Source organism: Bombina bombina, chromosome 11, assembly GCF_027579735.1.
Source record: "Bombina bombina isolate aBomBom1 chromosome 11, aBomBom1.pri, whole genome shotgun sequence".
In the NCBI taxonomy this organism is placed as follows: domain Eukaryota; kingdom Metazoa; phylum Chordata; class Amphibia; order Anura; family Bombinatoridae; genus Bombina; species Bombina bombina.
This window is the reverse complement of record NC_069509.1, coordinates 74,572,369-74,595,524: the sequence shown is the minus strand read 5'-3', so window position 1 is coordinate 74,595,524 and position 23,156 is coordinate 74,572,369. Positions and strand designations below refer to the sequence as shown.

Sequence of the window (23,156 nt, the reverse complement as noted above, 5' to 3'; positions counted from 1 at the left end):
TGATTTAATTAAAATGTAGCCACAGTTTCAGAAACCATATGTGTGATTGCTTGGGAATGTGAGATAAAATCTATTTACCCCTCCCAATGTACCTAAGAATCTAGCTCAGGTGACAAATCTTGTGAGAGTTTCAGCATTTGCACTTCGGTGCAGGGGACCCCATGTGGTGAGTAAGAGACAAAGTCTGGAAACTGAGTACTGAAAGGGCAGTGAAGACGTTAGGATAACAGCACATGGTTTCAAAACAACTGTATTTAGATTTTAAATAAAAATAAATACATTTTTGCAAAGGGAACAATGCTTGTTTCATATGTGTTTGGAACAATTCAAATAACCCAGATATGTATATATATATGGGACTGAGACATTTTATATTAAATGAACGATTGCTATGTTGAGTAATGACTACATGAAATACATATAAATGCTTGGATCATTTCTAATAATTATTTCTATTTTTATTGCAGACAACCATTAGTCATGGGCATCAATCTATGCACTTAGAAAGAGGTGCACTAAATACCTCAGCCTCTGTGTTTTTAAGAATATGAAAAGATATTTGTGAACCTAAAAAAAAAAAAAAGACGACAGTCATATTATATGAATGTGCAATAAATGTTCATAAAGTTTTAAATACATCTCTTAAAATATAGTGAGATGAAGATATGGAAGTTACTTTGATGTGATATGACTATGAAATATAAACTTTCTATTAGGCTAAATGAAATATAAATTATTTTAATATAATGTTAGATATATTTGATGTTTCATAACAAAATGATCAGAGAGGTGACGTGATCCTGCCCCATATAAAATGAATATTGTGAGAGATTAATACAAGAAATTATGGCAGTTATTACATATTTTAAAGAAATAATAATTTCACTGTCTAAAAATGCTGTATATATTGCTGTGTTTGTCCATCACGCTGCCCCCGGTTTTATGTTGCGAGAACTACAGCCAGAAGGCTTTTTGGCTGTTAAAAATTAAATTTCCAAGGGCCAATCCGATTAGACTTCCCAGGTGACCAATGGGAAGGTCAGCTCCCGTAGTGCCACCCACATCAATGAGTGAAAACATATATAAGTAAGCAAGAGAGAGAAAAAAAAAGGCTGTTTTAACTTTGGATGATATCTGCTGCTGGGCATTTTGAAACCATTCTGAACAAGCTGACTACCTCTTTCTCATTGATTGCAAAAGTTACTTATCTGTCTTCAGAGATGAAACAAGAAATTTCTGGTAACTGAATTATCGATTTCGATCATTTTGGTAAAGTATAAGAAAAGGGCTGCTAATTACATATGATATTTTAAAGTCACTGCAGTTTAAATTACAGCTGATAGATTAAGAGAGCAGTTTGTATTTTAATAAATGTCTCATAGTCCTATATGGTGTTAAGTTTGTTTTTGTAGGCTAAGGGATTTATCTATGAAAGTTCCGGTGTTTTAAATCAATATTGTATTAGGATAAATTGCAGTTAAATAGCATAATATATATATTATCCTATTGTTTATAAGCACTGTTTAAAATTGTATCGCTTGGATGTTAAAAGATAAAGGTTTTAGTCCCATTGTGTTAACTAAATGAAAAGCTATTCGTAAATAAGGTTGGTTTTAAAGATACATTTTTCTGGGTTTTGTAAGAAGGATAGCATATCTTAATAGTTTGTTTTAACTTTAACGCATATAAATTTATTTCATATTCCTTTTATTACAAATATATTTGAAAAATGTTCATGGATATTAACTAAATAAAAGAGTTCAGGTATTTATATTGATTTTTTTGTCTTAGTAGAAGTATATTGATTGTGGGTTCAGTCTAAAGAAAGATTGTTAAATATATCCCCTGCCATATACTCACACATTGTTTGGAGAATACTGCTAAGATTTTCATAAATATACTGACAGGCGCTTTGTTATTAATATAACGTTTTAAATATATGTATTTTACTTATTTCCCATGAGTCAGGTCTATGTATATTTGCTTTTGCAGACTGTCTGTTTCAGTTTGGGAAGCATATTTTAGGAAGTTATTTTTCTTACCTGGGGTATAGTCCTTTTTTTTCAAATTGACTTTTTCTTTTAATTTCGCGGGCAAAATTAGGCTCAGGAGGTCGCAAAATGCTGTTATTTATTGCATAATTTTTGGCGCCAGAATTTTTTGCCGCAAAGGTGCGTCTTTGATGCAAGTTCGTCGTTTCCTGCGTCTTAGTTGACGCCAGGTTTCCTTGCACGGGTTGCATCATTTCCGGACGTTATTGGTGCCAAAAAATGTATTAACTTCCTTTTTGCGTCATACTTGGCGCCAAAAAAAAAATTATTTTTCACCCCACTTCCTATATGCCTCTTGCCTTCTATATGTTCAGAGGGCTATGCTGTTTGCATTTTTTCCCATTCCAGAAACTGCCATATAAGGAAATTGTAAATTTTGCTTTAATGTTTTTTCTTTTACATTTTGCAAGATGTCTCAATCTGATCCTGTCTCAGAAGCAACTGTTGGAACCCTGCTGCCTGATCAGTTCTACCAAAGCTAAATGTATCTGTTGTAAGTTAGCTGAGATTATATCTCCAACTGTAGTATTTAACAGTTGTCATAAGCTTTTGCACGCAGAAAACATTTTCATCAGTACTAGTACAGTTTCTGTTGTTCCTTCAACGTCTAATGTACATGAAATCCCTGTTGATATGAAAAATTATATTGCTGATGCAATACAGAAGGCTTTGTCTGCTATTCCGCCTTCTAATAAACGTAAAAGGTCTTTTAAAACTTCTCATAATTGATGACATTTCTAATGACCAACAACATACTGAAATATCCTCCTCTGAGGTAGAATCTTCTGAATCAGAGATAATCATCATACATTGACATTGACAAATCTACTTATCTTTTCAAGATTGAGTATATTCGTTCCTTGCTAAAAGAAGTGTTGGTTACGTTGGATATTGAGGAGCCTAGTTATCTTGATATCAAAACTAGTAAATGTTTAAATTTTGTTTATAAACCTCCTGTGGTTACGCCTGAGGTTTTTCCAGTTCCTGATGCTATTTCTGATGTGATTGCTAAGTAATGGATTAAGCCTGGTACTTCTTTCATTCCTTCTTCTAGGTTTAAAAGGTTGTACCCTTTGCCAACGGCTAGATTAGAGTTTTGGGAAAGTCCCTAAAGTTGATGGGGCTTTTTCTACTCTTGCCAAACGTACTACTATTCCTATGGAAGACAGTACTTCTTTTAAAGATCCTTTAGATGCGAGACTTGAATCTTATCTAAGGAAAGCTTATTTATATTCTTGCTATATTCTCAGGCCTGCCATTTCTATGGCTGGTGTTGCGGCTGCATCAACCTTTTGGTTGGCTAGCTTAGTGCAACAGGAAACAGATCCTGATTTATCTAGCATTGTTCGTTTGGTTCAACATGCTAATCATTTTATCTTTGATGCTATTTTTTATATCAAAATTGATGTTAAATCTATGTCTTTAGCTATCTTAGCTAGAAGAGCTTTATGGCTCAATTCTTGGAATGCTGATATGGTATTTAAGTCTAGATTACTATCTTTCTTTCCAAGGTAATAATTTATTTGGTTCTCAGTTGGATTAAATTATTTCAACTGTTACTGGGGGAAGGGAGTTTTTTTGCCTCAGGATAAAAGATCTAAGGGTAAATCTAAAGCTTTTAATCGTTTTAGTTCTTTTCGACAGAATAAGGAACAGAAAACCAATCCTTCCCCTAAAGACTCTGGTTCCAATTGGAAACCTTCAAGTTGGAATAAATCCAAGCTTTTAAGAAACCAAAACCAGTCCCCAAGTCTGCATGAAGGTGCGGCCCTCGATCCAGTTCAGCTGGTGGAGGGCAGATTGAAATTATTCCAAGATATTTGTGCTGATTCTGTTTTTTAAATCAGTGGATTCAGAGTATTGTCTCTCAAGGGTATCGAATAGGATTCAGAGTAAGACCTCCTGTGAGAAGATTCTTTCTCACGTTCCAGCAAAGGCTCAAGCTTTTCTGAAGTGTGTTTCAGATCTAGAGCATTCAGGGATAATAATTCCATCTGGATATGAGGTTTTGTAAGAGTCCCAACTTTCAAGATGGTGACTATGAGGACTATTTTGCCTTTTGTTCAGCAAGGTCATATGTCCACAATAGATTTACAGGATGCATATCTTCACATAACGTTTCATCCAGACCACTATCTGTTTCTGAGATTTTCTTTTCTAGACAAGCATTACCAATTTGTCGCTCTTCCATTTGGCCTAGCAACAGCTTCAAGAATCTCTTCGAAGGTTCTCGGTGCCCTTCTATCTATAATCAGAGAACAGGGTGTTGCAGTGTTTCTTTATTTAGACGATATCTTGGTACTAGCTCAGTCTTTACATTTAGCCAAATATCACACGATTCGACTAGTGTTGTTTCTTCAAAGGCATGGTTGAAGGATCAATTTACCAAAGAGGTTCTTGATTCCTCAGACAAGGGTCACCTTTTTAGGTTTCCAGATAGATTCAGTGTCCATGACTCTGTCTTTAGCAGACAAGAGACTAATGAAATTGGTTTCAGCCTGTCGAAACCTTCAGTGGCTATGTGCATGGAAGTTTTAGGTCTCATGACTTCAGCATCGGACGCGATCCCCTTTGCTCTTTTTCATATGAGACCTCTACAGATTTGTATGCTGAATCAGTGGTGCAGGGATTATACAAAGATATCACAATTGATATACTTAAATCCCAACATTCAACTCTCTCTGACTTGGTGGTTAGACCATCAACGTATAGTTTAAGGGGCTTCATTTGTTCATCCTACCTGGACTGTGATCACAACAGATGCAAGTCTTTCAGGTTGGGGAGCGGTCTGGGGATCTCTGACAGCACAAGAAGTTTGGAAACCTCAAGATGCGAGGTTAACAAACAATATTTTAGAACTCTGTGCTATTTTCAGGGCTCTTCAGGTTTTGCCTCTGTTAAAGAGAACCGTTCATTTGTTTTCAGTTGGACAATATCACAACTGTGGCATGTGTCAATCATCAGGGTGGGACTCGCAGTCCCCTAGCTATGAAAGAAGTATCTTGGATACTTTCTCGGGCGGAATCCAGCTCTTGTGTCATTTCTGCGGTGCATATCCCAGGTGTAGACCATTGGGAAGTGGATTATCTCAGCCGTCAGACCTTTCATCCGGGGTAGTGGTCTCTCCATCCAAATGTATTTTGTCAGATTGTTCTTCAGGATGGTTTGGATAAAGGTTTGTCTGCAAGTACTTTGAAGGGACAAATTTCTGCTCTTTCTATTTTATTTCATAGAAAGATTGCTAAGTTTACTGATATTCACTGTTTTGTTCAGACTTTGGTTCGTATCAAGCCTGTTATTAAATCAATCTCTCCTCCTTGGAGTCTTAATTTGGTTTTAAAGACGTTGCAGGCTCCTCCTTTTGAGTCTATGCATTCTTTGGATATTAAACTACTTTATTGGAAAGTGTTTTCTTTTGGCTATCTCTTCAGCTAGAAGAGTTTCCGAATTGTCTGCTCTTTTTTGTGAATCTCCTTTTCTGATGTTTCAAGAGGATAAGGCTGTGTTGCGGACTTCGTTTAAATTTCTTCCTAAGGTTCTAAATTCTAACAACATTAGTAGGGAAATTGTTGTTCCTTCCATATGTCCTAATCCCAAGAATACTGTTGAAAGATCTTTACATTCTTTGGATGTTGTAAGAGCTTTGAATTATTATGTTCAAGCTACTAAAGATTTCAGGAAGACTTCTAGTCTATTGTCTTCTCTGGTTCTAGAAAAGGTAAGAAAGCTTCTGCCATTTATTTGGCATCTTGGTTAAAGCTTTTGATTCATAAAGCTTATTTGGAGGTGGGACAGTCCCCGCCTCAGAGGATCACAGCTCATTCTACTAGATCAGTCTCCACTTCTTGGGCTTTTAAGAATGAAGCTTCAGTTGATCAGATTTGCAAAGCAGCAACTTGGTCTTCTTTACATACATTTACTAAAATGTATTTGCTTCTTCTGAAGCAGTTTTTTTGGTAGAAAAGTTCTTCAGGTAGCAGCGGTTTCAGTTTGATTCTTCTGCTTATGTTTTAAGTTTTTTTCAGCGGAAAATGGCTGTTTTTATTTTATCCCTTCCTTTCTAGTGACTCTTCTGTGGACTTCCACATCTTGGGTATTTCTATCCCATACGTCACTTGCTCATGGACTCTTGCGAATATGAAAAATAAATTTATCAGGTAAGTTCTTACATAAATTGTTTTTTTTTCTTTCATGTTTCAGATAGAAATTTTTAAAATGTTTTCATATTGCTTTTATTATCAAATTTGCATCATTCTCATGTTATTTGTTAAAGAGCTATCTAGATAGGTAGCGTGCATGTCTGGGGCACTACATGACAGGAAATAGTACTGCCATCTAGCACTTTTACTAATCTATAACATTGTAGCAAAACTGCTGCTATATAGTGCTGCATACACGTGCACACTCCTGAACTTACCTTCCTGCTATTCAACAAAGGATAACAAGAAAACACAGAAAATGTGATAGACGTAAATTACAAAGTTTTATAAAATTAGTATTTTGTATCTGAATCATGAAAAAACATTTTTTGGGTTGTATGTCCCTTTAAAGCTGTTCCTATATGTGTCCCAACTTTTGTGAATCACTTACAACCCCACTGTCTGTATAAAAGCAGTGTTATGGTGCATTCTGTATAGACATGGATGAGATGCAGCCCTCATAGATGGTTTTGGGAAGACAGTTTGTGAAAGAATTTACTCCTATTAATTTTTCTTTGTTCTCCATTTATCTTTATTTGAAAAAGCAGGAATGAAAGCTTTGGAGCCGGCCTATTTTTGATTCAGCACCCTGGATAGCGCTTGCTGATTGGTGGTTACATTTAGCCATCAATCAGCAAGCACAACCCAGGTGTTGAACCTAAAATGGGTCTTTTCAAATGAAGATACTAAGAGAACGAAGAAAAATTGATGTTTAGTATCCCATTAATAGGCATATATTTACATACTTTACATTGCATATCTATATAGTGGGTTAGCAGTCTCTACCGTCTTTCTTCAGTATGATACAGGCGAATGAGTCCTACAGGGAGTTTTCTATTACTCTTATACATAATTCAGCGTTTACTTGTTATTTATATATTGAGACTAGCAATGCTATTTTCATCATATACATTTCTGAACACTGTAAATAGAATGTTAATTTTTCTGTTGAGTGCTACTAGGGTGAGCCAAGATAAGCATAAATTAACTCCTACTGTAACTTGTGTATAATTTTCTCATTCCCAAAGTAGCAAACACCATGCTTTCTTCTTTGTTTTACTGTATTTTACCAAAGATATAGTATGTGTCTGAAAAGGGAAGAGTGGTAAGATAGGGTTTAGGTTTCTATACAACCCTGTCTAAAAGGGTGACTGCTATTAAAGGAACTGAACCAATTTAGAAGCTTTTTATAAAAAAATAACAAATTATTCTTTGTTTTTTTTTTTTGCCTTGGTCTATAGGTCTGTGACCGAAAGTGCTTTCTTCATGCATAGCATCTATCTTTCTGTCTATCATAGTGTAATTAAATGCATTTTATTCTCATTTACAAAATACTTGTATCCATGATTATTTTGAATATTAATTTGCATATCCATGTCATCAACCACATATGGTTCTCTCCAGCTCTGATGTCTGATCCGAGTCTTACACAATCTAAACAAAGCATGAAAAAGTGCAGTGATGAGACAAACTGTTTACAGCATCAATAGAAGTCAATAGTTACACTTCACTTCATAATAACAACACTGTCCTTTTCCTGCAAGCGTGATCTGTTTTCTGTTAGAGGAACATGCACCATTAGCTTCTGTGGATGAGACTAGGTTAACAGAACGGGGTGGTCATCCCATTTTCACTCCGTATCATTGTCCACCTGTGCAAAAAGCCATCCCATCTGTCAGTTTAGTAATTGTATACCGTCTTGTATTTACATTTAGTTAAACATTAAATTTGTGCAGATTAACAATCCAAAATATATTGAATTAAGTTTGCTTCCTGTTTTTGTTTAAATAACTTCCGAACCAATTGAATCTTTTGAGAAAATAAATCTAGTTGAATACTGACATGTAATATTACCAAATTGTATTTTTTTTGTTTATAACAGATTCCAGATTACAGAAATGCAGTTATAGTGGCCAAATCCCCATCATCTGCAAAGAGGTGAGCAGAAATCAGGGTTTGTAAAGAAAATGTTGTTTTATTATATATTTTTGTCCACTAATTGTCCACAAACTTGTGATTACCAGCATTTTATTAGACATTCAAGGAATATATTGCACATTGTTGTTGTTTTAAATGTATTTTGGGGTTTGTTTTTGGAAATATACAATTATCTGTAAGCAAGTTTAATAGACATTAAGCCAGATCATTACCATTTGAGAGCTATTTCTCTTGGTACGCATAATAAATGTTTTTTTTTTTTTTCCTTTAACATTTTTAGTCTGACACTTCCAAGAAACTCAAGAGAGGTTAAAAACAATCTACCAATGTCTGTTGGCACAAACAGAGATGGATAGAAAACTAGTTCAAACATGGCGGTGCCTGTTACTTTATAGAAACTAATCCTTTACACTTATATTTCCAATATTTAAACAACGAATACAATTGTAAAATATGCATCTACAAATTCTAAGGCTAATCTTTGCTTTGAATGCATCATTATGTGTAGCATGTATTTACTATTTAAGCCCTTAACGACCAATGACGTACAGGGTACGTCCTATAAAAAAGGTCCTTAACGACCAAGGACGTACCCTGTACGTCGTTAGTCTTTCCAGATATTGAGGCATCCTGCAATAACATTTGTTAGCAGTCCGATGCAGAGACAGCTACTCTGTGGCTCTCTCTGCATCAAGCATCGATGGCCGTGATCGTTGGTGGGTGGGAGCCGAGGCGGGTGGGCGGCTATCGATGGAAGGAAGTGTTTTAGAGGGGGGGGGGCAGGATCGTGTGTGGGGGCGCGTGCGGGGCAGGAGCAGGTGGGAACGCTACACTATGGCATATTTTTTTTTTTATAAGGTAGAGAGGACTGGGAAGGGTGGGAATTTTCAGCTAAGGGTTCTGGGAGGTGGTGGGGGGGTTGGATATTGTAGGGGCAGCTACACTACAGAAAATATTGAATATTTTTTTTTTTATGGTATTTATAAAAAAATAAAAAATATTTTATGGCCAACTGGGTACTGGCCGACAGCTGCCAGTACCCAAGATGGGGCACAATAAGGTTAGAGGGGGATGGTTAGAGAGCTGTTTTTTTTTTAGGGGGGGAGGGGAGATCAGGGAGGTTGGGGTCTAAGCGGGGATCCTACACAGCAGAATTATGTTTTAAAAAAGCAAAAAACAAACAAATAAAAAAACTTATTTTAGTACTGGAAGACTTTCTGCCAGTACTTAAGATTGCAGGGAAAATTGTGGGGAGGGAAGAAAGCTGTTTTGGGTGGGATGTGTCAGGTGGGAGGCTGATCTCTACACTAAAGCTAAAATTTACCCTGCAAGCTTCCTAATTAACCCCTTCACTGCTAGGCATAGTACACGTGGTGCGCAGCAGCATTTAGTGGCCTTTTTATTGCCAAAAAGCAACGCAAAAGCCATATATGTCTGCTATTTCTGAACAAAGAGGATCTCAGAGAAGCGTTTACAACCATTTGTGCCATAATTGCACAAGCTGTTTGTAAATAATTTCAGTGAGAAACCTAAAATTGTGAAAAAATTTTAAAAAAAATTCTTGCATTTGGTGGTGAAATGGTGGCATAAAATATACCAAAATGGGCCTAAATCAATACTTTGGGTTGTCTACTAAAAATAAATATATACATGTCGAGGGATATTCAGGGATTGCAGATAGATATCAGTGTCCCAATGTAACGATAATTTTGAAAAAAGTGGTTTGGAAATAGCAAAGTGCTACTTTTATTTATTGCTCTATAACTTGCAAAAAAAGCAAACAACATGTAAACATTGGGTATTTCTAAACTCAGGACAACATTTAGAAACTATTTAGCATGGGTGTTTTTTGGTGGTTGTAGATGTGTAACAGATTTTGGGGGTAAAAGTTAGAAAAAGTGGGGTTTTTTTTTTGTGTTTTTTGTCCCCCCCCCCCCCTCCATTTTTTCATCATATTTTATAAAATAAATTCTAGTAAATTATAGGATATTATGAAAATAATGGTGTCTTTAGAAAGTCCATTTAATTGCGAGAAAACAGAATTTATGCTTACCTGATAAATTACTTTCTCCAACGGTGTGTCCGGTCCACGGCGTCATCCATTACTTGTGGGATATTCTCCTCCCCCACAGGGAAAGGCAAGGAGAGCACACAGCAAGAGCTGTCCATATAGTCCCTCCCAGGCTCCGCCCCCCCAGTCATTCGACCGACGGTTAGGAGAAAAAAAGGAGAAACTATAGGGTGCCGTGGTGACTGTAGTGTATAGAGAGAAATTTTTCAAACCTGATTAAAAAACCAGGGCGGGCCCGGACCGGACACACCGTTGGAGAAAGTAATTTATCAGGTAAGCATAAATTCTGTTTTCTCCAACATTGGTGTGTCCGGTCCACGGCGTCATCCATTACTTGTGGGAACCAATACCAAAGCTTTAGGACACGGATGAAGGGAGGGAGCAAATCAGGTTACCTAAACAGAAGGCACCACGGCTTGCAAAACCTTTCTCCCAAAAATAGCCTCCGAAGAAGCAAAAAGTATCAAATTTGTAGAATTTGGCAAAAGTGTGCAGAGAAGACCAAGTTGCTGCCTCACATATCTGATCAACAGAAGCCTCGTTTTTGAAGGCCCATGTGGAAGCCACAGCCCTAGTAGAGTGAGCTGTGATTCGTTCAGGAGGCTGCCATCCGGCAGTCTCATAAGCCAATCGGATAATGCTTTTCAGCCAGAAAGAAAGAGAGGTAGCAGTAGCTTTTTGTCCTCTCCTCTTACCAGAATAAACGACAAACAAAAAAGAAGTTTTGTCTGAAATCCTTTGTTGCTTCTAAATAGAACTTTAAAGCACGGACTACATCTAAATGGTGTAACAAATGTTCCTTCTTTGAAACTGGATTCGGACACAAAGAAGGGACAACTATTTCCTGGTTAATATTCTTGTTGGAAACAACTTTTGGAAGAAAACCAGGCTTGGTACGCAAAACAACCTTATCTGAATGGAACACCAGATAGGGTGGATCACACTGCAAAGCAGATAGTTCAGAAACTCTTCTAGCAGAAGAAATAGCAACCAAAAACAGAACTTTCCAAGATAGTAACTTGATATCTATGGAATGTAAGGGTTCAAATGGAACCCCTTGAAGAACTGAAAAAACTAAATTTAGACTCCAGGGAGGAGTCAAAGGTCTGTAAACAGGTTTGATTCTGACCAAAGCCTGTACAAAAGCTTGTACATCTGGCACAGCTGCCAGTCGTCTGTGTAACAAGACAGATAAAGCAGATCTCTGTCCTTTTAGAGAACTTGCTGACAATCCCTTATCCAAACCTTCTTGTTAGAAAGGAGAGGATCCTGGGAATATCAATCCATAAGAATCCCTTGGATTCACACCAACAGATATATCCTTTCCATATTTTATGGTAAATCCTTCTAGTCACAGGTTTTCTGGCTTGGACCAGAGTATCTATCACTGAATCTGAAAACCCGCGCTTGGATAAAATCAAGCGTTCAATTTCCAAGCAGTCAGCTGGAGAGAAACTAGATTTGGACGTTCGAATGGACCTTGCACTATAAGATCCTGTCTCAAAGGTAGCTTCCATGGTGGAGCCGATGACATATTCACCAGGTCTGCATACCAAGTCCTGCGTGGCCACGCAGGAGCTATCAGAATCACTGAGGCCTTCTCCTGTTTGATCCTGGCTACAAGCCTGGGAAGGAGAGGGAACGGTGGAAATGCATAAGCTAGGTTGAACGACCAAGGCGTCACTAATGCATCCACTAGAGTCGCCTTGGGATCCCTGGATCTGGACCCGTAGCAAGGAACCTTGAAGTTCTGACGAGACGCCATCAGATCCATGTCTGGAATGTCTCATAATTGAGTCAACTGGGCAAAAACCTCCGGGTGGAGTTCCCACTCCCCCGGATGGAAAGTCTGACGACTCAGATAATCCGCCTCCCAGTTGTCTACTCCTGGGATGTGAATTGCAGATAGATGGCAGGAGTGATCCTCCGCCCATTTGATGATCTTGGATACCTCTCTCATCGCCAAGGAACTCTTTGTTCCTCCCTGATGGTTGATGTGAGCTACAGTCGTCATGTTGTCTGACTGGAATCTTATGAATCCGGCCTTCGCTAGTTGAGGCCAAGCCCGGAGAGCATTGAATATCGCTCTCAGTTCCAGGATGTTTATCGGGAGAAGAGACTCTTCCCGAGACCATAGACCCTGAGCTTTCAGGGAATCCCAGACCGCGCCCCAGCCTAATAGACTGGCATCGGTCGTGACAATGACCCACTCTGGTCTGCGGAAACTCATTCCCTGAGACAGGTGATCCTGTGACAACCACCAACGGAGTGAGTCTCTGGTCATCTGGTCTACTTGAATCTTTGGAGACAAGTCTGTATAGTCCCCATTCCACTGCTTGAGCATGTACAGTTGTAATGGTCTTAGATGAATTTGAGCAAAAGGAACTATGTCCATTGCTGCAACCATCAACCCTACTACTACCATGCACTGAGCTATGGAAGGCTGCAGAATAGAGTGAAGAACTTGACAAGCTTTAGAAGCTTTGACTTTCTGACTTTTGTCAGGAAGATCTTCATTTTTAAAGAATCTATTATCGTTCCCAAGAAGGGAACTCTTGTCGACGGAGACAGGGAACTCTTTTCTACGTTCACCTTCCACCCGTGAGATATGAGAAAGGCTAGAAAAATGTCTGTATGAGCCTTTGCTTTGGAAAGAGACGACGTTTGGATTAGAATGTCGTCCAGATAAGGTGCCACTGCAATACCCCTTGGTCTTAGAACCTCTAGAAGGGACCCTAGCACCTTTGTGAAAATCCTTGGATGATCTTTGTGGATAGGAATATGTAGATACGCATCCTTTAAATCCACGGTAGTCATAAATTGACCCTCCTGGATTGTAGATAAAATTGTTCGAATGGTTTCCATTTGAACGATGGAACTCTGAGAAATTTGTTTAGAATTTTTAAATCCAGAATTGGCCTGAAAATTCCCTCTTTTTTTGGAACTACAAACAGATTTGAGTAAAGCCCCCGACCTTGTTCCACAGTTGGAACTGGGTGTATCACTCCCATCTTTAACAGGTCTTCTACACAATGTAATAATGCCTGTCTCTTTATTTGGTTTGAAGATAAGTGAGACATGTGGAACCTTCTTCTGGGGGGTAGTTCCTTGAACTCCAGAAGAAAACCCTGAGAGACTATTTCTAGTGTCCAGGGATCCTGAACATCTCTTGCCTAAGCCTGAGCAAAGAGAGAGAGTCTGCCCCCTACTAGATCCGGTCCCGGATCGGGGGCTACCCCTTCTTGCTGTTTTGGTAGCAGCAGCAGGCATCTTGGCCTGTTTACCCTTGTTCCAGCCTTGCATTGATTTCCAAGCTGGTTTAGTCTGGGAAGCGTTACCCTCTTGTCTAGAGGCTGCCGAGTTGGAAGCCGGTCCGTTCCTGAAATTGCGAATGGAACGAAAATTGGACTTATTCTTAGCCTTGAAAGGTTTATCTTGTGGGAGGGCATGGCCCTTTCCCTCAGTGATGTCTGAAATAATCTCTTTCAATTCTGGCCCAAAAAGGGTCTTACCTTTGAAAGGGGTATTAAGCAATTTTGTCTTGGAAGATACATCTGCCGACCAAGACTTTAGCCAGAGCGCTCTACGCGCCCCAATTGTAAACCCTGAATTTTTCGCCGCTAACCTCGCTAACCGCAAAGCGGTGTCTAAAATAAAGGAATTAGCTAACTTAAGTGCGTGAATTCTGTCCATGACTTCCTCATACGGAGTCTCCCTACTGAGCGACTTTTCCAGTTCCTCGAACCAGAACCACGCCGCTGAAGTGGCAGGAATAATGCACGAAATAGGTTAAAGGAGGTAACCTTGCTGTACAAAAATCTTTTTAAGCAAACCCTCCAATTTTTTATCCATAGGATCTGTGAAAGCACAATTGCCCTCAATAGGAATGGTCGTGCGCTTGGCTAGAGTAGAAACCGCCCCCTCGACCTTAGGGACTGTTTGCCATGTGTCCTTCCTGGGGTCGACCATAGGGAACAATTTCTTAAATATAGGAGGATGGACAAAAGGTATGCCTGGCTTCTCCCACTCCTTATTCACTATGTCCGCCACCCGTTTAGGTATCGGAAAAGCATCAGGGTGCACCGGGACCTCAAGGAACTTGTCCATCTTGCACAATTTTTCTGGGTTGACCAGATTGTCACAATCATCCAGAGTAGATAGCACCTCCTTAAGTAATGCGTGGAGATGCTCTAATTTTGATTTAAATGTCACAACATCAGGTTCTGCCTGCTGAGAAATTCTTCCTGTATCAGAAATTTCCCCATCTGACAAACCCTCCCTCACTGCCACTTCAGATTGGTGTGAGGGTATGACAGAAAAATTATCATCAGCGCCCTCCTGCTCTACAGTGTTTAAAAAAGAGCAATCGCGCTTTCTCTGAAATGCTGGCATTTTGGATAAAATATTAGCTATCCATTACTGCCGTCAATTGCTGCATAGTAACAAGCATTAGCGCTAGAAGTACTAGGGGTCGCCTACGCGGGCATAACTGGTATAGACACAGAAGGAGATGATGTAGAACTATGTCTACTTCCTTCATCTGAGGAATCATCCTGGGCAACTTTACAATTTGTGACAGTACTGTCCTTACTTTGTTTGGACGCTATGGCACAATTATCACACATATTTGAAGGGGGAACCACATTGGCTACCATACATACAGAACATGATCTATCTGAAGGTACAGACATGTTAAACAGGCTTAAACTTGTTAATAAAGCACAAAAACCGTTTTAAAACAAAACCGTTACTGTCTCTTTAAATGTTAAACAGGGCACACTTTATTACTGAATATGTGAAAAACTATGAAGGAATTATCCAATCTTTACCAAATTTTCACCACAGTGTCTAAATGCATTCAAAGTATTGCACCCCAATTTTCAAGCTGTTAACCCTTAAAATGTGGAAACCGGAGCCGTTTTTAATTTTAACCCCCTTACAGTCCCAGCTACAGCCTTTGCTGCGACTTCACCAATCCCAGGGGGGTATATGATATCAAATGAAGCCTTCTAGGAACGTTTTTAGTGGATTCCAGACCCACACACATGCAGCTGCATGTACTGTACTCAAAAGTAACTGCACAGTAATGGCATGAAAATGAGGCTCTGCCTACTACAGAGAAAGGCCCTTCCTGACTGGGAAGGTGTCTTAACAAGTGCCTGGTGCTAAAAAACGTTCCCCAATGTTATAAAAGTGTGAAATTCAACTTCAAACTGCATATAATACTTAAATAAAGCAATCGATTTAGCCCTTAAGAGTGTCTACCAGTGTATAGCCCATATTAAGCCCTTTATTCTGTTTGAGACTAAGAAAATGGCTTACCAATCCCCATGAGGGAAAATGACAGCCTTCCAGCATTACACAGTCTTGTTAGAAAAATGGCTAGTCATACCTTGAGCAGAAAAGTCTGCAAACTGTTCCCCCCAACTGAAGTTCTCTCATGTCAATAGTCCTGTGTGGGAACAGCAACTGATTTTAGTTACTGTCTGCTAAAATCATAATCCTCTTTTAAACAGAACTCTTCATCTCTTTCTGTTTCAGAGTAAATAGTACATACCAGCACTCCTCACCATCCCCGAGGAGATGCTACTTGTTCAGAGCGGCAAGGAGAATGACTGGGGGGGCGGAGCCTGGGAGGGACTATATGGACAGCTCTTGCTGTGTGCTCTCCTTGCCTTTCCCTGTGGGGGAGGAGAATATCCCACAAGTAATGGATGACGCCGTGGACCGGACACACCAATGTTGGAGAAAAACAGTATATAATATGTGTGGGTATAGTAAATAAGTAAGAGGAAAATTAAAGCTAAACACAAACCGCAGAAATGTAAAAATAGCCTTTGTCCCAAACGGTCAGAAAATGGTGCTGTGGTCCTTAAGGGGTTAAAGTGATGGTAAATCCTTTAGTTTCAAAACTGCTAGAATTTACCATCACTAAAAATAAATAGGACTTTCAGTCATCGCGCTGCAGAATCTGTTGGCGCTCTACAAATAACCGATGATGAAGATGATAATAATAATAATCACTTTATAAAAAAAAGTGTGCTAACCTTTCCTTTCTATGCTTTGGCCTCTTAGCTAAACTCAGATCACAGCACAGTCAATGAGGTGATGTTTCCACCTCTAAACCAATAGCCGTGCTAGTCATATGGCACTGCCCTGTATAATAGGGCTATTGATTTTGAGGGGGAAACATCACCTGAGAGAGCTCTGCCATGGTAGGCCGTAGCCTCTGAGTTTAGCGAGGAGGCCACGGCACAGAAAGGGAAGGTTTAGCTCACTTTTTTATAAAGTGATGACTGAAAGTTCTATTTTATTTCTAGTGATGGTAAATCCTAGCATCTTTGAAACTCTAGGATTTACCATCACTTTTAACATCCCTTTAACCCAACGGCGGCAACATTATACAGCAACATTTTTCCTGCTCTGTGAATAAAACAATGCACCACAGCCCAGGAGTATATCTGGATCTGCATGGCTAAGTCCTGCAAAATATAAGAACCCTTTTAAATCTGTTTATTTTCTGACTCTCTAACCTTTTTCAGAGCGCAGTCTTTTGCTGAGCGGTTACGTTTGGGAATTGCTGTGATACATGGCGAAGTCCAAGATGCGGAATCTGATTTGGTGGATGGGAGACATTCGCCACCAGCAGTCAAAAATATTTCTGCTATGCACTCATCATTGGAAATACCTTGTGAGTATCCGACTTTTTTTTTTTTTTCTGTTATGCTTGTTCACATTCCTCCACTACTCATATCAATACCCTATAAGCATTTCAAGCTTCCTAGCTCAATTAGGGGGAACCAGTTTTTTTTATTTTTTTATTATTAAAGAGGCATTAAAGTAATTGCAGAATATTCACATACTCTGTTGAACAAGTTTATCTGTTTACCTGGTCTCCTTATAGCCAATCAGAGGCTGTAACCTTTTACCACCAAAGTTGTCATTATCACAAAATGCAAGTTCTATTTACCAATACAATATTGAATTTTGTACTTTTGTTTTAATCTGTACACTGAACACCCATTTTAAAGAGCAATTACTGGGGCACTTTTGGCCTATCTAGCGGAAAGAACATCAGAGTTCTGTGAAATTCTTAGAAATTAGTAAACAAGCTACAAATACTTAGGATATAGATACAGGATAAGCTTAATGAAAATAATAAAATTCTTCATTGCAAAAATTGTTAAACACACTAAAAATTGTAAGCCAGGTGTGCCACGAGAAAGCTTAAAGGGACATGAAACCCAAATTTTTTCTTTCAAGATTTAGAAAGAGCATGCAATTTTAAACAACTTTCTAATTTACTTCTATTATCTAATTTGCTTCATTCTCTTGATATACTTTGCTGAAAAGCGTATCTAGATAGGCTCAGTAGCTGCTGATTGGTTGCTGCACATAGATGCCTCATGTGATTGGTTCATCCATGTGCATTGCTATTTCTTCAACAAAGGATATCTAAAGAGATAAGCAAATTAGATAATAGAAAGTAATTTGAATGTTATAGAAAAAAGGTATAATGTGTTTCTTTTGCTCCTTAAGTAAAACACAGTGCAGAGTAGAGATAAAAGCAAAAAAGACTTTATTCGGTATATTCCATAAAACAGAGAAGTGTTCCTCAAAAGTTAAAAATGCGGTACAGAGAAAGTTTGACCGGTTTCGGTCATTGCGACCGTAGTCATAAATTATGACTACGGTCGCAATGACCGAAACCGGTCAAACTTTCTCTGTACCGCATTTTTAACTTTTGAGGAACACTTCTCTGTTTTATGGAATATACCGAATAAAGTCTTTTTTGCTTTTATCTCTACTCTGCACTGTGTTTTACTTAAGGAGCAAAAGAAACACATTATACCTTTTTTCTATTTCACTGTGGAGTGCTGGGACTCCATTCAACTCGATGTGTGCATAGCTACCTACTGGGATCTCACAGCTGCTATCCTGAGACCGGAGACTGGAGGGAGGAGCTTCCGGGTTGTGCAGCGTGAGTGATAGAGTTACTGTGACTGAACGCTGCTGGAGTTTGCTGCCATTACCGCTTGCAAGCGGGTAAAGAGGTAAACCGAACAAGGCTGTCCGGAGTTGATGCACTTTGAAAGGAGAACAGTGCACGGCGGTCTTCATTCAGACGAAACGGACGATCCGGTTTACAGCTGCTTGGACATTACGGTAATATGTCTTACATTCTATACAGAAAGGCGGTTACTTTTGGTTTGTAAAATACAACAAAACCGTCAATGTGCATATGTATGGACATTTGCTTACCTTAAGGAGATTGCTTAAAGCCTGCTGTGAAATTAATTTACCTCTGAATAAATGCAGCTCTAACAAATAACATTTATCATCTTTTTCTCTATCACCACCTGCTAGTTGCATATGTAACGGCCCGCATTATAGTTCTGGTTATAATCCCTCATTTGGTGTAAAGGTGGTCCACTCTGTACTATCCGTCATTTTTAATTTGAATGTTGTTTAAAATTGTATTCTCTACTTGAATCATGAAAGAAAATTTTTGGGTTTAGTGTCCCTTTAAGGCTATGTGCACATGTCACTCCTAATTGTCTCACTGGCCATGTTCCTTTTTGATATGACATAGTCACCAATTTTTATTTGTGTAAAAATACAATACTCTAAAGAGGTTTAGTATTCTGTTATAGCATAAGAGAGATTTTATTTTACCTAGTAGTTGTCTTTCTAAAACTTTGCTGATAGCACTTTGTAACCTCTAAATGAAGGGCCAGATTACAAGTGGCGCTCAAAAAAAATCTCACTCTTACACAAACTGTGCTCACTGCCGGATTAGCGTGCATATTACAACTAGTGACCACGCTAACTTATTCACCCTTATAGGCTTCTATGGGGCACACTAGAAAAAAACAAACTATTAGTTATTGCTTGCGCGCTAACCTGACACTGCGCTAGACCAGCTGTGCTAAAGCCGAAGGTGTGTTAGGAAGACTTGAAATTCCTATGTTCTTCACATAGAAGAAAATGTCTTTTTATTTTAAAATATATCTTTCTATAGATATCTGAATATTTAAAAAATATATGATCTATATGGATATATTATATTTTTTCCTTAGTGAAGAACATAGAAATGTATACTTGTTAAAAATGTATACTACATGTTTCAAGGTGTATTGTGTGTGTATGTATGTATATATGTATGTATATATGTATATATGTATGTATATATGTATATGTATGTATGTATGTGTGTATGTATATATGTGTATGTATATATGTGTATGTGTATATATATATATATATATATCATCACAGTAAAGTTTGCAAGTCGCACAAAAGGCATTCAGCCGAAACATGTCAGCTTAATACTCACTGTGACGGTTTTATGTTTTATGGAACCCCGTATGGCTTATTTATTCGACAAGATACGAGTCCACGGATTCATCCTTACTTGTGGGATATTATCCTCTTGCTAACAGGAAGTGGCAGAGAGCACCACAGCAGAGCTGTATATATAGCTCCTCCCTTCTCTCCACCCCCAGTCATTCTCTTTGCCTATACTAGTAATAGGAAGAGGTAAAGTGAAAGGTGTTAAAATTATAGTTTTTAGTTTTCTTCAATCAAGAATTTTTTATTTTAAATGGTACCGGTGATTACTATTTTTCCTCAGGCAGCATTTAGAAGAAGATTTCTGCCTGGAGGTTGATGATCTTAGCAGATGTCACTAAGATCCATGTGGGTTCCCACAGAATGGCTGAGGAGTACTAGTGAATCTTCAGTGTGGAGAACGTTTTCATGCTACAAGCATTGAGGTATGTTCAGTCATTTATTTCTGAGGAGACTGTGATATATCAGTACTGGCTTTACATAGTTCCCAAAGAGGGAAGGGGTAAGCAGTAATCCTATAGACATAAGAAGGGGTATTACTGAAATCCTATGTATTTAATTTGTATCAGGGCTAAATGCAGCAAGCAATTATGGCAGCATGGTTTGGACACTGGGGCAGCATAACAGTTTTTATTGTGTTGGGGGTTCACATGGCTATAATCATACAATTTAGGATGCTTATCCACATGGCTAGTTCTGTACCGCTTTACTTGCGGTTGTTTAGGCTGAGAGTACATCGCATATGATGGGCGGGGCCTAATTTTCACGCCTCAGATGTGCAGTTGATTTTGTCAAGAAGGCAGCAAACTTCAGGTTCGGTTGGGCCGTAACTGAGATTGTCTACCGGAGTCATAGTGAGACGTTTGTCAGATCCCTGAGGGCAGGTAGGCGCCACAGCAAAGCTGTGGCGAGGTGCAGGGGGTTGTCTACGTTTTTTTCATAACGGTTTTGTGTTTTACTCATTTAGAGGGTTAATTTGCCCCTTGCTTGTGGTGCAATATCACACTGCAATATAGGAAAGGTATACGTTAAAATTGAGTTTAACTTTTTAAGCAGATTTGGGAAAATTGTTGCCCTTTTTTTATCTCTTAAAGGCGCAGTACTTGTTTTTTCAAAAATTTGTTTTCTTCAATAAATAAAGTGTTTTCACGACTTTTGTGGTTATTACTAGCCTGTTCAACATGTCTGACATTGAGGAAAGTCGATGCTCTATATGTTTAGATGCCATTGTGGAACCCCCTCTTACATTGTGTCCTTCTTGTACTGAAAGGGCCTTACACTGCAAAGAACATATTTTAGGTGATAAAAGTATGTCTAAGGATGATTCTCAGTCTGAAGAGAATCAGGTTATGCCATCCAATTCTCCCCAAGTGTCACAACCTTTAACGCCCACTCAAGCGACGCCAAGTACTTCTAGTGCGTCTAATTCTTTTACTCTGCAAGATATGGCTGCAGTTATGTCTACTACCCTTACAGAGGTATTATCTAAACTGCCTGTTTTACAGGGTAAACGCAGTAGGTCAGGTATTACGGTAAATACTGAACCCTCTGATGCTTTATTGGCCATTTCCGATGTACCCTCACAATGCTCTGATTTGGGGGTCGGGGAATTGCTGTCTGAGGGAGAACTTTCAGAATCAGGAAATGTGTTGCCTCAGACAGATTCGGACATGGTCCTTTAAATTTAGGCTTGAACACCTCCGCCTGTTACTCTGGGAGGTTTTAGCGACTCTGGATGATTGTGATACCACCAGAGAAATTGTGTAAGATGGACAAATATCTAGAGGTGCCTACTTACACTGATGTTTTTCCAGTCCCTAAAAGAATTTCTGACATTGTTACTAAGGAATCGGATAGACCAGGTATTCCGTTCTCTCCCCCTCCTAATTTTACGAAAATGTTTCCCATATCTGACACCATTCGGGATTCTTGGCAAACCCTCCCTAAGGTGGAGGGAGCTATTTCTACCCTGGCTAAGCGTACAACGATACCTATTGAGGACAGTTGTGCTTTCAAAGATCCTATGGATATAAAATTAGAGGATCTTCTAAAGAAATTGTTTATGCATCAGGGTTTTCTTTTACAACCTATAGCTTGCATTGTTCCAGTTACTACTGCAGCAGCTCTTTGGGTTGATGCTCTAGAAGAGTATCTTAAGGTTGAGACCCCATTAGATGACATTTTGGATAGAATTAATGCTCTCAAGCTAGCTAATACTTTTATTACTAATGCCGCTTTTCAAATGGCTAAATTAGCAGCGAATAATGCAGGTTTTGCCATTTTAGCACGTAGAGCGTTATGGCTCAAATCTTGGTCTGCTGATGTGTCATCAAAATCTAAGCTTTTAGCTATTCCTTTTAAAGGTAAGACCCTATTCGGGCCTGAATTGAAGGAAATAATTTCTGACATTACTGGAGGTAATGGTCATTCCCTGCCTCAGGATAAGGCTGTGAAGATGAGGGGTAAACAAAATAATTTTCGTTCCTTTCTAAACTTTAAAGGAGGACCCTCTGCTTCCTCTTCTGCCACAAAGCAGGAAGGGAATTTTGCTCAATCCATGTCAGTCTGGAGACCTAAAAAGTCACTTGTGTGTTAGCACTAGATAACTAGAGTCCACCTCATCAGATGCCAAAAAATGGAATAGGTAAATGTGTCAAACTGTTGTTGTTCAGTGATGAAATTTCAGAACAGCATAGCATCTGCTGACTCACCCGGCTTCTTGTCGGTACCGTGTCTGCTTCAAAGTGATGCGGTATTTGGGAGCGGCCCGTCCACGGGGGTACCCTCGATCAAAGGAGTGTCTCTCCACTGGTGAAGTATCCTTCTCCTCACAAGACTTGCTCCCTGTGCTGTGTAATCTCTCCCCTCCTAGGCCCGCTCCTCACTTTACCGCTCCGCACTCGGCGTCTGACGTCACCTGCTAGCTCCCGACAGCTGGCCGATCCCTTTCTCTGGGATACTCCCACTACGCTAGTGGGTCTGTGGTGAATGCGTGCACTAGGTTCCGTAGTGCCTTGGAATCTTCCGTGCTTGCTCGGTTTCAGAGTCAACTGGATAAGTGATAATAAGCAGCACCGGAGACTTTGTATGCACTTAAAAACTTCACTTTATTAAGGCAAATGGATCCTCTTACAAAGCGGTTGATGTGTGACAAACTGTGCCAAAAGAGTTGCACCCCATGAACCGTTGCTTACGCGTTTCAGCCCTTATGGCCGTAATCGTAGCTGACGTTTTTAAGTGCATACAAAGTCTCCGGTGCTGCTTATTATCACTTATCCAGTCTGGAGACCTAACCAGGCCTGGTATAAAGGTAAACAAGTCAAGAAGCCCACTGTTGCTACCAAGACAGCATGAAGGGGCAGCCCCCGATCCGGGACCAGATTTAGTAGGGGGCAGCCTTTCTCTCTTTGCTCAGGCAAAAGATGTTCAGGATCCCTGGGCATTGGAAATTATGACCCAGGGGTATCAGCTAGAATTAAAGGAATTTCTCCCAAGAGGGAGATTTAATCTTTCACGTTTGTCTGTAGACCAGACAAAAAGAAAGGC

The 23,156-nt window shown here is 39.2% G+C and overlaps 1 protein-coding gene across 3 annotated transcripts in view; it reads left to right on the top strand.

The window, feature by feature from the left end:
- Positions 1–23,156, top strand: part of PRPSAP2 (phosphoribosyl pyrophosphate synthetase associated protein 2) — a 131,841-nt gene that overhangs the window by 97,576 nt on the left and 11,109 nt on the right. For all 3 annotated transcript variants that reach the window (XM_053694582.1, XM_053694585.1, XM_053694583.1), the window contains 2 exons: positions 8,133–8,188; positions 16,802–16,950. In XM_053694582.1, coding sequence (XP_053550557.1) covers positions 8,133–8,188; positions 16,802–16,950 — 205 coding nt within the window. The remainder of the gene's footprint in view (positions 1–8,132; positions 8,189–16,801; positions 16,951–23,156) is intronic.